Genomic DNA, 17387 nt, shown 5'->3' on the forward strand with positions numbered 1-17387 from the left:
GCTTATGCTTCCTGCACATTTCTGTATTTTAAACACATTTAAATAAACAAATTAAATTTAAATAATTAAATAACATGCCCAATCAATCAACGTTTCCTTTTTCTGAAGACATTAGTACAGCTGATGTATAGTCAGATCTATCAGTAACTGCATTTTTTTTTTGCCTCTATAAACTACCACATTAAATTGAATTGAATCAATCAATTTAAATCAAAGTGGTTTAACCAAAATGTTTCATTAGTTTTTCATAGGTCCAAAAATAATTGAAAACTTGACTTATAAGCAGTATAACTGTCATGTGTAGACTGTTAAACTCTCAATATGTGGACTATAAAATATGCTGATGTAAGTAAAAGGGGCCGTCATAAGGCTGAAAAAAAATAAAAAAAACAAAACAAAACAGACTACCCGAGAGACTGCAGAAAGTCTACTAGTGGCCAAATAAACAATTTGATACTTCATAAAAATGCACCGCAAAGTTAGAAACACCAAAAGGCCAAGAAAATTACAGAGGGGAATTATCACAGAATTGTGTGCCTTGTAAAGAAAAAAAAAAAAGAGTAAAACATCTAGCTATATCAAGGACATTCTAGAGGATAAAAACATACCTTTATACATAGAAATACTGTACAGAGTTTAGCTAACCACTGTAACACTCGAAAATAGAAAGACCAGATTAGATTTTGCGTAAAAATAGAAAAAAGCTGCTCAGGTCTGATATAAGATTAACTTGTACTAGAATAATGTGAGCATAAGAGTATGGAGAAGGGCTCATTCCTCCTAATCAAATCAGTACCTGTTTTTACCTTGTTCACAAATCTACACATCCACACTCCAAAATCTAGTAAAAAGCCTTTCCAAAAGAGTAGAGGTTATTAAAACGGACCATAAATGTAGAATGGGATGTTTTAACAGCTCAAACTAAATTTATTGTCAGATGTCTAAAAATATACAATACAATAAAGCTCTGAATTAAAATATGTGACTTTTTATTTGTAGTTTGAGAGTTTCTTTTGAATTATTAAATACAGATATAAGCCTGGAGACCATTGGGGAACACTGTGAGGAGGGACCTTCTAACAGCAAAAAATAAACATACAGTAGCTTCCCACCCTGAATCCCATAACACAGGAGAATTTGCATAAGAAAGTTTATTTCCACAGGTAGATTTAGCAATTGTATTATAGCCTGAATCAAACTCTAAATTGCTTGCTAGCTGGCAAGGGAGTGCAAATAGATGAATTGCTAATATTAATAATAATTGCCCATGTTTCTCACTTACATGAGAAGAGCTGATGTTTTCTCTAACTTTGTCACTGCACAGTTACACTGCACCATTATTAATCAGGGTCATAAAAAGAAAGACTCAGAGGTAAAGCTTCCACAGTTAAAACAGTGAGGGAGCCTTTAGTGTTAAAGTACATATGACCACTGACAGGTGAAGTGAATAACACTGATTATCTCTTCATCATGGCACCTGTTATATATTGCAGCAAGTGAACATTTTGTCCTCAATGTTGATGCAGGAAAAATGGACAAGCCTAAGGATTTGAGAGAGTTTGACAAGGGCCAAATTGTGATGGGCATCTACAAAACTGCAGCTCTTGTGGGCTGATCCCAGTGTGCAGTGATCAGCATCTTTCAAAACTGGTGCAAGGAAGGAACAGTGGTGACCTGGTGACAGAGTCATGGGTGGCCAAGGCTCCTGATGCATCAGTATAGTAGAATTAGTTATCACATACACATTGTTGATGTCCGTTCCTGCTGTGCGCTCCAAGACTTCATCTGTGACTTCCAGGTTTGCTCGGATTTCAGGATGCTACAAAGAAAAATGATCCCGTGCAGAATATATTAATAAAGATTAAATGACAAAACATCCAAAATGTACATATATTTACATTATTTACAACTGTATTAGTATATTAAAGAATAATCTATAATATACTAATACAGTTGTAAATAATGTAAATATATGATGTAGCACATTAATTTGAAAAATGTGATTAGGATCTATTTGTTTATATAAGTTGTTTTATGCTGATCAAGTTTTAAGTCATTTAAATCTACTTACTGCAGTATGGAATGTCAGTTTCAGACAGAGGAGCTTGGTATATAGGGAAACAAGCTGTGCATATCCATTTTTATCTCTGGTGTTTCCCTAGGAACAATATTAAACAATCATTAATATGATCCATCCTTAGACTCTTGCTAAGAAAGCAGAACATTAACTTACCCATAGTGTTCCAGTCTCTGCAATGTTACTGTAATGTCTCATACAGTCTTGTAGTGTCTGTCAATAAACATAAAACACTATAGTCTTGCTGTAGTCAAAAGTCTTCAACATTATTACAAACATGTTTATTTTTAATACTAATCTTTTATAAAATTCTGAATATGCAGATTTATTTGCTAATTGTTTGTCTTAAAAATAATTGTCCAGACAAGAAACTTTCTAACACCCTTCAAACAAATATCCCCTATATTTGCTCCTGAGTGTGTACACAGAAGAAGAATAGTGAATGTTATTTCGAATGCTATAGATGATGCATGAATGAATTAATGATTTTATTCATTAGCTCTTTAAGCTATTTACTTTATATTTATATACATTCGAAAAAAGTCTGTTATAAAATGATTCCCATGGCTGAACTGAAAATGCGTGAAAAGGTTGCAAAAGACACAATTACATGTATAAAAACACTAGAAAGTACAAATGGCTAAATTGACATTACTGGAAAATCTTTTTAAATTAAATGTTCTTTAAATGCTGTACATCACTTAAGAGCCAATACAAGTTTTGTCATAGATTGATTTTTTCTTATTGGCAAGTATTAAAAAGGGGTGTGACATTTTTTTCACATTATATAATGAGCAATAAATGTCAACAAATCACCATGAATCTGTATAAGAAATATTACTGCCATAAACATACGAAACTCAATTCTTTACTGGTTAACTGTTTCATCTGTTACATTTACACACTTTCTCTATATAGCATAAGTGGGAAAGTATTTAAAGTGCAAGTAAGGCAAGGCCTCAGCACACTAGGATACTAGTGTTTTCTTCCTGTTGACAATTGAACACTTACGTTTTGGTGGCCGTCACGTAGAACTTTATGTAAAACATGGCAAAATTTCCAGCTAACAATGGCATTACTAGACAAAGGAAGCCCAATAGCATAGGACCAGAAAGTGTGCGCCGCCTTTTCCCGGTGAGTTCCCATGATAATTCCTGTATTTAAAGTCAAGGGCTATACATTGCAACACAGCAAATTCAAATAATCAATTATCCATTTCAATTTACTTAACAATAGCCAAATTATTTAATAAAATTCAGATGTAGCCCTTATAAAAACCTTAAATAAATTGTGCTATTAAATAAATTAATAAACTTTCAGAGCATTCATCGGAGGGGGACAGAGTAACAACAGTTCAAAGGATACTCCGAGCATGTTTCTCCTTTACTGGTGTCTCCGTGGAGTTAATGGCTTTACTGATGCTGCTGAGCTGATGGAAACAGAACAAAAAACAAAATACTTAATAGCTAAAAGAACATTAGTATAAACTCAATATATCAAGGAACACACACATACAAACATTATATGGTAAGGCAAAAACAGTTTTAGTATAACAACACACCTTCGGATAGAAAGCCAAATGCCTTAACCACTAAGCTACCACATCCCAGACTGGCTTGTGTTTGCGGCAAGAATGCACAATACATACATTTTTTAAGTTGATGGGCAACGACAAAAGCAGTCTGCATTAGGTTCCACTCCAGTCAGCCAAGAAAATCTGCCATGATCATGTGGAAAGACTCACTAAAAATTGACAGTTTAAGGTCGGGACAAGACCAAGTGATTATTTTTATCTTTAGTCTTTTTATCTTTTACTATTTGCATGTCTATGATCACCTTAGATTCTTGTTTTTGGCTGACAAAAGTGGTACCCCAAGTTGTCTTTTGCTGTTGTAGCTATGCACCTTAATGCCTTTGTTGTTCATTTGTATTTTCCATCATTACTTTCGAAAAGTGATTGTGTTACTTTAAAGATCCTTGTAGCTTCAAACAATCTACCTCTGATGTCAATGGGGTGTTTCTACTGATAAAACATTCACTCAGTAAATGTTTTTTCTGCACAATTCTGTGTAAACTATGATAGACACTGTTGTATATAAAATCCTCAAACAGCATTTTTAGAATCAGTATGTTTGCCATGATCAAAGTCACAGTTTTTCTTCATTCTGATGGTTAGAAGCTCATGGCCTGTATCTGCAAATTTCTTTTGCTTTCCACTGCTGTTACATGATTGGCTAATTAAAAGAACTGCATTAATGTACAGGTGTTTTGCAAAAAAAAAATTAAAATAAATTTTTACATTTATTATCCATTACCTGCATATATGCATACTGATGATTTTTATTTGTCACAAAGTAGAAGGCAGAATACTTGCAGTGACATGAAAACCCGATTGGCCGCTCAGAAATTGTGTATTAAATAAAAGAGACTATAAATATAAAATATGAGGAAATAAGAAAATTAAAGACAAAATTAAGGAAAATAAGAAAATATATGTGACAATATATTCTATAATGATAAAGTAGTATTTTTTAAGTGAGGTGTGATGAGTTATAACAGGCCAAAAACAGTAACAATGATTATGACAATGTAAGGAGCTGTGTGCAAATGCAAAATTAACATTAATATAATGAAGGGAGAACTAAGCATAATAAACTGCTTGTGGAACAACACTCTTCCTCAGATTTCCCACTCTTTCTCAGATTTGGCAGCAGACTGGCAGACAGTTACTGGGGTGATTAGGGTCATTTATGTTATTAACAGCCCTGTTCCTGCATCGCCTGATGTATATATCCCACATAAAGGGAAAGCTTTCTGCATATAGAATATATACTGGAGAAACCCTGAATTTGGTTAGTTGCTAAAGATGATACAGTCTTTGTCTGGCTTTCTCCACCTGAAATTGTGTGTGAGCAGATCATGTCATGTTCGTAGAGATGTGTACTCCAAGATATTTAATGTTGCTCACCCTCTCCACAGTTGTCTCACCGATCATGAGTGAAGAATAGCTCAACAATCATTTGTCACTTTTCTGTTCTCATGTAGACTACAATGGGAATTTATATATTATAACTAGGCTTGGCTTGGATATCAAGATTCAGAAAAAATAAACAAATAAACAAATAAATACTGGCAGCTGGAGCGCATTCTTAAATCTATACCGTGTTGTATGCCTACCTGTACAGTATACTATTACAACCACTGTGTCATATCAGGAACACACACTAGATGGAGCCGTATTACCTGTCAGATAAATGACGTCTACAAGATATACGTCAGGTAACGTTAAACCAGACTAAAAGACTTTAATGTGACACTGCTAGCAAAAACAAATGACCAGACATGTCATAAAACGTTGATGTATCAGTTACTGAGCAGTTCAGTATATTTGCGTTGCAACATAAAATAGTCACGTCACATTGAGGAAAAATACACCAAGTCAACTTATTCGGTTTATTGGTAAGCTTAGATTAAGTGGAGCATCCTCCATATAAATCCCTGTGTAAGCGATTACTCTAAAAACAGTAACATATTAGAACGAAATTTATTATCTGATTCTGAACAATGTTTTATTTTGGAAAATTACCGGATTCTCTAAGCCACATCTGTCTATGTTACACTCTTGAATATACAGCATCCATTTACATTTATTGATTTTAGCGCTTGATTTAAGAATTGGTGCATTAATAAAACAAATGTTTAATCATTTAAAAAAATGTCTTTTTCCTTAAAGGTTTTAATTTCACCTTTTTTAAATATTTATTTATTTATTTATTTATATTTTTAATAAAAATAGTCAAACAGAAATTTGCTCTGCATTAATCACTTCATAAAATATTATATATATATATATATATATATATAAATATATATACATATACATATATATATATATATATATATATATATATATATATATATATATATATACATATATATATATATATATATATATATATATATATATATATATATATATATATATATATATATATATATATAATATTTTATGAACGTGATTAATGCAGGGCAAATTTCTGTTTGACTATTTTTTATTAAAACTAAAAATTTTATATATATATATATACAGTGAGGAAAATAAGTATTTGAACACCCTGCTATTTTGCAAGTTCTCCCACTTAGAAATCATGGAGGGGTCTAAAATTGTCATCGTAAGTGCATGTCCACTGTGAGAGACATAATCTAAAAAAATAAATCCAGAAATCACAATATATGATTTTTTAACTATTTATTTGTATGATACAGCTGCAAATAAGTATTTGAACACCTGAGAAAGTCAATGTTAATATTTGGTACAGTAGCCTTTGTTTGCAATTACAGAGGTCAAACATTTCCTGTAGTTTTTTACCAGGTTTGCACACACTGCAGGAGGGATTTTGGCCCACTCCTCCACACAGATCTTCTCTAGATCAGTCAGGTTTCTGGCCTGTCACTAAGAAACACCGACTTTGAGCTCCCTCCAAAGATTCTCTATTGGGTTTAGGTCTGGAGACTGGCTAGGCCATGCCAGAACCTTGATATGCTTCTTACAGAGCCACTCCTTGGTTATCCTGGCTGTGTGCTTCGGGTCATTGTCATGTTGGAAGACCCAGCCTCGACCCATCTTTAATGCTCTAACTGAGGGAAGGAGGTTGTTCCCCAAAATCTCGCAATACATGGCCCCGGTCATCCTCTCCTTAATACAGTGCAGTCGCCCTGTCCCATGTGCAGAAAAACACCACCAAAGCATAATGCTACCACCCCCATGCTTCACAGTAGGGATTGTGTTCTTGGGATGGTACTCATCATTCTTCTTCCTCCAAACACGTTTAGTGGAATTATGACCCAAAAGTTTTATTTTGGTCTCATCTGACCACATTACTTTCTCCCATGACTCCTCTGGATCATCCAAATTGATGATCATTGGCAAACTTAAGACGTGCCTGGACATGTGCTGGTTTAAGCAGGGGAACCTTCCGTGCCATGCATGATTTCAAACCATGACGTCTTAGTGTATTACCAACAGTAACCTTGGAAACGGTGGTCCCAGCTCTTTTCAGGTCATTGACCAGCTCCTCCCGTGTAGTTCTGGGCTGATTTCTCACCTTCCATAGGATCATTGAGACCCCACAAGGTGAGATCTTGCATGGAGCCCCAGTCCGAGGGAGATTGACAGTCATGTTTAGCTTCTTCCATTTTCTAATGATTGCTCCAACAGTGGACCTTTTTTTCACCAAGCTGCCCGTAGCCCTTTCCAGCCTTGTGGAGGTGTACAATTTTGTCTCTAGTGTCTTTGGACAGCTCTTTGGTCTTGGCCATGTTAGTAGTTGGATTCTTACTAATTGTATGGGGTGGACAGGTGTCTTTATGCAGCTAACGACCTCAAACAGGTACATCTAATCTAGGATAATAAATGTAGTGGAGGTGGACATTTTAAAGGCAGACTAACAGGTCTTTGAGGGTCAGAATTCTAGCTGATAGACAGGTGTTCAAATACTTATTTGCAGCTGTATCATACAAATAAATAGTTTAAAAATCATACATTGTGATTTCTGGATTTTTTTTTTAGATTATGTCTCTCACAGTGGACATGCACCTACGATGACAATTTCAGACCCCTCTATGATTTCTAAGTGGGAGAACTTGCAAAATAGCAGGGTGTTCAAATACTTATTTTCCTCACTGTATATATATATATATATAGTGCTCTGGTTCTATAGCCTGTCCTTCAACAATGATAAAATTATTTTATTAAACATCAGATTATAATTTGTTAACAAAGGCTAGTTCAATGCTGGATTAGTCATTAACTGAAATGCAAACAAAGTGGATACAAGTGCAGCTGCAACTTGTACCCAACAATTTTTTAGTTTTGTTAATTTGGCCTGGTTAAACAGTAATATTAACTGATTGACAGGTAATGCAACTGGTTTAGTCATATAAAAACACAGTTAGAAACTAATGAAAATATGAACAAAAGACAACTGGGTATAAGCTGTGAGTAAAGCTGTTTTATACTAATGCAGTAAAATCAGATTTTAGGTGACAGTAGTCCAAAAGCACCAGTAAGAATATTTTAATAAATGGTTACAGATTAGTAAAATGACTAAAATGGTTCATAGAGCTACATAATAAATCAGAACAGCAGGAACGTTTAGAAAGATAGAAACAAAGAATGAAACAAAGAAAGCTCTTATCTATATTCTGTCTGCACTTTTCTATTATTACTTTTGTTTAATTGTATTTTAAACTCGGCCTACCTGTTCTTCTCTTCCTTTCATTTGCAAGTCAAAATGCCAGACCCTCCGTGTAATGTCCATATCCTATGATAGCTCCTTCACCTATTTAAGGCTACTTGGTTACATTTCCGTTTATTCTTGTTCTTTATCAGCTTGATTCAACAAAATGACTTCAGCTGCTCCAACCATAGCGGTCAAGGTCTGGAAATTACTAAAATAAAAACTGCTACAAATTTACTGTCAAATTAAACATTAAATTCGCTTTTCTGTCTGATTTAAAAAACTGTTTTCAGGCTTTCTGCTTGGTAGATATGCAGATTAATTGGCATATAGTAGCAGAGAACAAAACAAAACTGTGGTGTTTTTGATACAGAAGCCACACCTATTGAGATTACTAAACCTTGCAATCATAGCATAGCATTGCACTCTCTTACAATGTATATGTATATCTAATCCATATCTAATAATCTTTTCATTTTGTCCAAGTGGGATCAGAAAAGTACTGTGTACATCAGATGTATACTGTATTCATTACAGCTAATTTAATTTGATTTAATTTGATTAAATTTTTTTTTTATTTACAGCTAATACATTAATTTTTATTGGAACTTTAAATACTCTGATTATTATAGTTAACATCCTTTAAACGCATTTAAAAAATGTTGGTTTATAGAACTGAATTTAACAATTTTGATGAATTCATAGGCACAGTACCTGATCTCACACACACAGAAGATGGGTTCTCTTTTTAATTGTATTCCTTTCAAAATTACTTTATTTATAGATTTTTTATGACAAGAAACTTGCACACACAATACGCACAAAATGTGAGTTAAAGCCTGAAAATGTAAACAAATTCTGCAGACTTTTTGCAGGTAGCAACAAACATTGCAGCTCAAATTACAGACTTACTGCCACATTTGTACAGCAATTAATTCCTACCTTCATTCAAAGATAAAGAAGTAGTAGATCTGACTTTTAAAACCACAGTTAATAAGAATAAAGCATTTATTCATTTTCAAATGCTTTGTTTATAGGAGCTGTGGTTTTATATTATGAGATTAATCAAAAATGTATACTGGTGTGAGTGAAATTGATCAGAATTATAACATTTTATTCATTGTAAGTAATATTTTGAATTTTGAAGGAAATGTTCAGTAGGTGCTGGTAAATTGCACTGTGTAACTGTGTATGTTGCACAGATAAATTAGTTGGTTCAGCTTTACACAGTAGCTCTACGGTGCTGCTGTACAGGTGTCCATGGAAACCAGGCCCCTACAGGAAGTAGGTGTTTTTCACAGTTGTGTGAAAAAGTGTCTGCCCCCTTCCTGACTTCTTATTTTTTTGCATGTTTTTCACACTTTAATGCTTCAGATCATCAAAATAATTAAAATATTAGTAAAAGCTGACACAAGTGAACACAACATGCATGTTTTAAATGAAGGGTTTTATTATCGAAGGAAAACAAATTCCAAAACTACATGGCCCTGTGCAAAAAAAGTGTTTGCCCCCCGTTAAAACTGTGGTTTATCACAGCCGAGTTGAATTTCTCTAGCCACACCCAGGCCTGCTTACTGCCACACCAGTTCACAATCAAGAAATCTCTTAAATAGGACCTGCCTGACAAAGTGAAGTACACCAAAAGATCCTCAAAAGCTAGACATCATGCCGAAATCTAAAGAAATTCAGAAACAAATGAAAAAGTAATTGAGATCTATCAGTCTGGAAAAGGTTATAAAGCCATTTCTAAAGCTTTGGGACTCCAGTGAACCACAGTGAGAGCAATTATTCACAAATGGCAAAAACATGGAACAGTGGAGAATCTTCCCAGGAGTGGCCAAACTTCCAAAATTACCCCAAGAGCACAGTAACAACTCATTCAAGATGTCACAAAAGACCCCACAACAACATCCAAAGAACCGCAGGCCTCACTTGCCTCAGTTAATGTCAGTGTTCATGAGAAAGAGACTGGGCAAAAATGGACTGCATGGCAGAGTTCCAAAATGAAAACCGCTGCTGAGCAAAAAGAACATAAAGGGTCATCTCACTTTTGCCAGAAAACATCTTGATGATCCCCAAGACTCTGTGGAAAATACTCTGTGGACTGACGAGACAAAAGTTGAACTTTTTGGAAGGTGTGTGTGTCTCATTACATCTGGCATAAAAGTAACACCGCATTTCAGAAAAGAAATAATCATACCAACAGTAAAATATGGTGGTGGTAGTGGGATGTCTGGGGCTGTTTTGCTGTTTCAGGACCTGGAAGACTTTTTTCTTTGATAAATGGAACCATGAATTCTGCTGTTTACCAAAAAATCCTGAAGGAGAATGTCCGGAGCAAAATTCCTCCACAGCGCTGTAACAGACTCATTGCAAGTTATCACAAACGCTTGATTGCAGTTTTTGCTGCTAAGGGTGGCCCAACCAGTTATTAGGTTTAGGAGCAAACACTTTTTCAAACAGAGCCATGTAGTTTTGGATTTTGTTTTCCCTCAATAACAAAAACCTTCATTAGGAAACTGCATGTTGTGTTAAAGTGTGATAAACATGCAAAAAAAATAAGAAATCAGAAAGCGGGCAAACACTTTTTCACACCACTGTATGTGAGATTAGTGGAGGTGGCTGATGAGATTTCTTCAGAAAAAGGAGTATGACATTTCTTCTGTGATAACAGTGAGATAACACAATAATCTAGTTGAATCTTACTTTTCAATGCTTGGAATCAATGAATCTACTCTTTTTTTTAACTGACAGCTCAAAGGAACACTCAAAAGTTATTAAACATCACTTCACAGGGACACTACAAGCTATTTTCTCACATTACCTTAATTAAATTATTACAAAAACATTTTTGGTCACAATAAAGCACGTTATGCCATAAGGCCAGCAGCTGTTGTTTAAATGAATATGAATTATTGAAAAATGCTTGAAAAGTACTGTTTTGTAAAAGCACGGTTTTGATACTTTGTTGCTATGATTTTAATACACTTCTGCCATTAACATGGCCCAAAACCACTTAACATACAGACTACATTTAAACTAAGTTTTGGAAGCTTTGGGTCATGACGTGTGCTTGAGGTGTATTTCTGTTTGGATTTCTAGTTCTTAAATTGTTTAAATAATTTTTTTATTATTATTCTGTAATAGACACATTAAAAGTCCACAGGAAATTATTATTTTTTTTTTTATAATGTTAACTATCGTATATAGCGCAAGTATATACAGTGAGGAAAATAAGTATTTGAACACCCTGCTATTTTGCAAGTTCTCCCACTTAGAAATCATGGAGGGGTCTGAAATTGTCATCGTAGGTGCATGTCCACTGTGAGAGACATAATCTAAAAAAAAAAATCCAGAAATCACAATATATAATTTTTAAACTATTTATTTGTATGATACAGCTGCAAATAAGTATTTGAACACCTGCCTATCAGGTAGAATTCTGACCCTCAAAGACCTGTTAGTCTGCCTTTAAAATGTCCACCTCCACTACATTTATTATCCTAAATTAGATGCACCTGTTTGAGGTCGTTAGCTGCATAAAGACACCTGTCCACCCCATACAATCAGTAAGAATCCAACTACTAACATGGCCAAGACCAAAATGCTGTCCAAAGACACTAGAGACAAAATTGTACACCTCCACAAGGCTGGAAAGGGCTACGGGGAAATTGCCAAGCAGCTTGGTGAAAAAAAGGTCCACTGTTGGAGCAATCATTAGAAAATGGAAGAAGCTAAACATGACTGTCAATCTCCCTCGGACTGGGGCTCCATGCAGGATCTCACCTCGTGGGGTCTCAATGATCCTGAAGGAAGGTGAGAAATCAGCCCAGAACTACACAGGAGGAGCTGGTCAATGACCTAAAAAGAGCTGGGACCACCGATTACTGTTGGTAATACACTAAGACGTCATGGTTTGAAATCATGCATGGCACGGAAGGTTCCCCTGCTTAAACCAGCACATGTCCAGGCACGTCTTAAGTTTGCCAATGACCATTTGGATGATCCAGAGGAGTCATGGGAGAAAGTCATGTGGTCAGATGAGACCAAAATAGAACTTTTGGGTCATAATTCCACTAAACGTGTTTGGAGAAAGAAGAATGATGAGTACCATCCGAAGAACACCATCCCTACTGTGAATAGCATCATGCTTTGGGGGTGTTTTTCTGCACATGGGACAGGGCGACTGCACTGTATTAAGGAGAGGATGACCGGGGCCATGTATTGCGAGATTTTGGGGAACAACCTCCTTCCCTCAGTTAGAGCATTGAAGATGGGTCGAGGCTGGGTCTTCCAACATGACAATGACCCGAAGCACACAGCCAGGATAACCAAGGAGTGGCTCTGTAAGAAGCATATCAAGGTTCTGGCGTGGTCTAGCCAGTCTCCAGACCTAAAACCAATAGAGAATCTTTGGAGGGAGCTCGAACTCCATGTTTGTCAGCGACAGGCCAGAAACCTGACTGATCTAGAGAAGATCTGTGTGGAGGAGTGGGCTAAAATCCCTCCTGCAGTGTGTGCAAACCTGGTAAAAAACTACAGGAAATGTTTGACCTCTGTAATTGCAAACAAAGGCTCCTGTACCAAATATTAACATTGACTTTCTCAGGTGTTCAAATACTTATTTGCAGCTGTATCATACAAATAAATAGTTTAAAAAATCATATATTGTGATTTCTGGATTTATTTTTTTAGATTATGTCTCTCACAGTGGACATGCACCTACGATGACAATTTCAGACCCCTCCATGATTTCTAAGTGGGAGAACTTGCAAAATAGCAGGGTGTTCAAATACTTATTTTCCTCACTGTATATGTTTGTGAAATGTAAAGTATATATGGGTTAAATGATGAAAGGAATACTAAACCAACCTGATTACCATTCCATACATCAATGCTATGCATTTGGACTGCAACTAACTGGATCCAACCTGATCATTAAAAAATTACAAGGATTCGTCATGTACACCCAAGCTCTGTAAGAAACTAACTGGCTGGATGCCAAGAGTGTGTAAATCTGCCATTTATGCTAAGGGAGGATTTTTTTATGAAAACTAAGCTCAACTGTTTATTAGGTTTTATACCAGCATCTGTAAATGTATATACTTGTTTTGTCAAACAAGTCTTTATACTGCAAAATTACATAAATTACTGCATCATAAACAAAAGGAACATGCATGTGTCTATCAAAAATGATAGAAGAATAGCTGCTTTCAAACATTTGACAACCATTGTGCTAAAATAGACAACATATACTGTGTGTAAAAGGCAGTAAATATCTTTTTTTTCCCCAATGGACAATGTCAGTATTTCTAAACTTGACTATTGTGATGTGGTGGGTGAAAAATAAACAAAACAAATGTTGATTATGAAAGAAATATACTCATAGTTTTGATGAATCACATGTAGGTGACTGTAGACCATGTCTCTGGAACCAAGACTTTACAAATGCAATAATCACTGCCTTGTTTTTAATTGACACTGTTTTCCCACAAGTATGTGATCAATAGATAATAAAAAGACTGAAGAGTGATGTCTCTTCTCATGGCCTGGGATGAAGCTTTAAATGTGCACACGTCCTCAGGATCATTCCCAAAGAATCTGCTTTAAGCTTTTCCTACTTCTCCTACGTGTGGTCTTTACAGCTGGTGTGATAGATCTGAACAATTGCAATGGTACTGGCAAATGTACAGTTAAGCATAGAAATACAACCTACTACAATTTATTACAATTATAAATAATGATTATAATGAGTAATAAATCAACATTTGGTCCGTTTCACTGTAACTACAGACGCAGGTGACGGAAGTTTCTCAGGCAGGTGCCACGGCCTCACACCGGAATGTGGCCGTGAGCGAGTCTGACCGGTTTGATCAGTTCACTGGTCATATAGTTTTTTGCGACATCATTAAATGACCGATACGCAAAGTAAAACATATATTTAACAAATGATTTCTCCCACTAGTTCCATTAGAATTGAGCGATCATGGCTTCCGTTTTCACCTCGCTCCCAGCCTGAAGGTGAGCTGGATGTAGTCTAAGGTTTCTGAACAATGACATCATGACATCGAAGATTTCAGCTGGTTTTATTGGTTTTCTTCTGCATAGAAGCGCTCGGAATAAAGAAATATATTTCAGACCAATGAATCCTGTTTGCTTACCTGCTGTCTTTCGAAACGGTCTTTTTCTTCTCCTAAACTAGTCTCCGACATTTTACTCTTCATCCGTGATGGCACCTGCCGTATCGAATTCATCCTGCGTTGTAGCTAAGTTTTCCTCCACAGATATCAGGCTGACGTGAGGATTGCTAGAGATCAATTTGAGATAAGAATTCCGTCTAATGTTTGTAACACTGAGTAGACATGGGTCTGTAAATGTTTCCTGTCTGTGCAGCTTCAGAAATTATTTAAATAATGGCACACCTACAGACTGAACATCTCTCTGAATCTGCTCCTGCAGTGAGCGGGTTGCCAGATTGTGCGCCTCAGCGCTCTTAGGAGCAACGCAGGGTGACGCAGCGAACGTCAGAGACTTCCCCCTACGCGTCACACGTGATGTCAAAAAGCACGCCTACTGTTGTCTCTAATGCGGAGGTAGAAAGCTTCTGGACGTCTTTCCTTATGTCTGGGTGTTTCACTGTTATTTTTGCGAATTGGGCTTATTTTGCATTGATTATATTATGTGAATAACAATCGAATATTATAAATTAATTTATTAATTATAAATGAATTATCCCTTGCCTGTATAGACAACCCAAAATAAAAGGCTTAAAGTACTCGTATCAACACCTTTATTCGCCGGTATGAACAGAGATCACTGAGCCACAGACTGTACACACCGCTGTGTTTTCATCTGCAGCGCCGAGCAGCACCATGAAAGTAAAGTCCAAGGACTTTTTTATTTGCTAATTTAAATAATAAATAATTTGCTAAATTGATTAATAATTTAAAAACCGGTGCGTGCACGAAGGAAAACGTAAAACCCCATTCATTCATTATTCGGAAACTGGACTATGGAAAAAAATAAGCAATAACCTTATTTTACGCTTTTTTCCACACGCCATATTTCTAAAACACATAATTTGGCTCAGTTTGCTATCACAGAAAAACGTCTGCAACACAAACATCTCCGCACGTTAGTTTCACTTTCTTTTTTAATCCAATTCAAAACAGATTATTTTCTCTCTGCAGTCGAATCCCATCACGGTCCAGTTCAAGACTGAAAACTGCAAATGTGAAAGCACCAAAAAAACCGATGGCAAACTTAAGCGACATTATGAATTTGACTCAGGAACAGAGTAATAGATATGAAAGCACCTCTGGGCAGCTGAAGTAAACAAAAGTATGATCAGCGGGTTGGTCTAAGGTAGGATTTTATCCCATAACCCTTAAGCCATAAATCCCTGATTGGAAATTAAAATACATTTAATGGACCTGGCAAAAATAATATAGGGAACACTTATAACATTGTAATTAGCTGTGGGCAAATATATCAAGAAATCACTTTGTTCATTCTACCAGCTGAATACAGATGGATTCACTAAAACACTGTTAAAATTAGTTTTAAAATACAGTACATGCGTATTTAAAATACTTTAAAATGCAATATGTATCTGTATTCTGCAGATAAAACTGTCGGCTGACAATGAGATGAACTGGTTAGACTTGTATTATTCTGTGTTTCTGTATATAATGGGTATACACCATTCAGCCATTATTTTAAAATCCTTGCCTATTATTGTGTAACAGACAGAGAGTGAGAGTGAGAGTGTGAGAGAGAGAGAGAGAGAGAGAGAGAGAGAGAGAGAGAGAGACACTGGACACTGTGCAGTATAATCAGGGTGCAAGTAAGGACTCCAGCTTAGCTATGACAACATAGATAAAAGAGGAGAGCCAGAAGGTATCTCAGACAAGAGGGATCTTTGGTATATAAGACAGTTGTGGAGGTGGTAGCTCAGTGGATAAGGCATTGGACTTTGGATCGGAAGGTAACAGGTTCAAATCCTGCTGCCACTACTAGGCCCTTGAGCAAGTTAACCTTCCCCTGCTCAGTTATAAGTCGCTTTGAATAAGGTCGTCTGCCAAATGCAGTAACTTAATGTTGGAGATGAAACAAACGCTTGAACTAGTTTTTCTACATCATGTAACGACACCATATTTTTTACATATAGCAATGTTTCTAAAATAAAAGAAGGCTTTCCTAGTAATGCTAATTCAGCTTCAGAAAATAGCAGATGACTAAAGACAGATCCTTGTGAAAGACCTCAGCCAGGAGAGAGCCAAGGAGTATATTATGGTGTCAAAGGCTGAACTAGGGTCTAAGGAAGACACAGCCATCTTTGCATCACTATTTGTCACTTTAACCAGCGCTATCTTTGTGATATGATGAGGCCTAAATCCTGACTGATACATTTCATATAATATTATTCCTTTGTAAGTATGAGGATAATTGCTGTGCTAGATCCTTTTATAGGATGCCTGGAGATAAAGGGGAGGTTTGATATTGGCCTATAGTAAGAAAGCTAACAGAAGTCGAGGTCAGGTTTTTTAATTAGGGGTTTCTTTTTCTTTTCAGGGGCACTACATTATTAAGAATCTAGCAGTATGTTGGTTGTAGACATTCAGTAGCCCAAATAAGCTCTATTGATTCAGATTCAATCATTGTTTATTACTCTAGGATATTATTACCTAAAGGTGTTGCAATGGCTGACATAGGTCTATGGATGTGGTGAGGGAAGACATGCAAGTGGTTGATGTAGAGGATGCAGAGTAGATGTGATGCAGAAGTAGAGGATAGAGTGGTATGGAGATGCATGATCCACTGTGGCGACCCCTAATGGGAGCAGCCGAAAGAAGAAGAAGAAGAAGTTGGTATACTTCTTCGAGGTACGTATACTATGACTAAGACATATTATGCAGAAAAACTAATTCATTCCTTTGTTACATCTTATTTGGACTATTGTAATGCCTTATGGAAGTTTCAACAAATGCATAAATAAATTTCAGTTAATCCAGAATACAGCAGCAAGATTCCTTAACAGAATGAGTAAATCTGATCAGCCCTGTCTTATT

At 35.9% G+C, this 17387-nt stretch overlaps 1 protein-coding gene across 2 annotated transcripts in view; it reads right to left on the reverse strand.

Annotated features, from left to right (window-relative positions):
* hip1rb (huntingtin interacting protein 1 related b) overlaps positions 1 to 14817 on the reverse strand; it is a 56237-nt gene extending 41420 nt beyond the window's left edge. For both annotated transcript variants that reach the window (XR_014531066.1, XM_083526839.1), the window contains exons 1-6: positions 14478 to 14817; positions 3443 to 3506; positions 3089 to 3231; positions 2234 to 2290; positions 2072 to 2158; positions 1743 to 1819 (exon numbers count right to left, since the gene is read on the reverse strand). Coding sequence is in view for 1 of the 2 variants with exons in the window: in XM_083526839.1 (XP_083382965.1) it covers positions 1743 to 1819; positions 2072 to 2158; positions 2234 to 2290; positions 3089 to 3231; positions 3443 to 3506; positions 14478 to 14570 (521 nt within the window). In the remaining variant the exon portion in view is untranslated. The remainder of the gene's footprint in view (positions 1 to 1742; positions 1820 to 2071; positions 2159 to 2233; positions 2291 to 3088; positions 3232 to 3442; positions 3507 to 14477) is intronic.
* Positions 14818 to 17387: the final 2570 nt, after the last annotated feature.

The sequence above is a fragment of the Silurus aristotelis genome (genome assembly GCF_946808225.1).
Source record: "Silurus aristotelis genome assembly, chromosome: 23".
NCBI classification, from domain to species: domain Eukaryota; kingdom Metazoa; phylum Chordata; class Actinopteri; order Siluriformes; family Siluridae; genus Silurus; species Silurus aristotelis.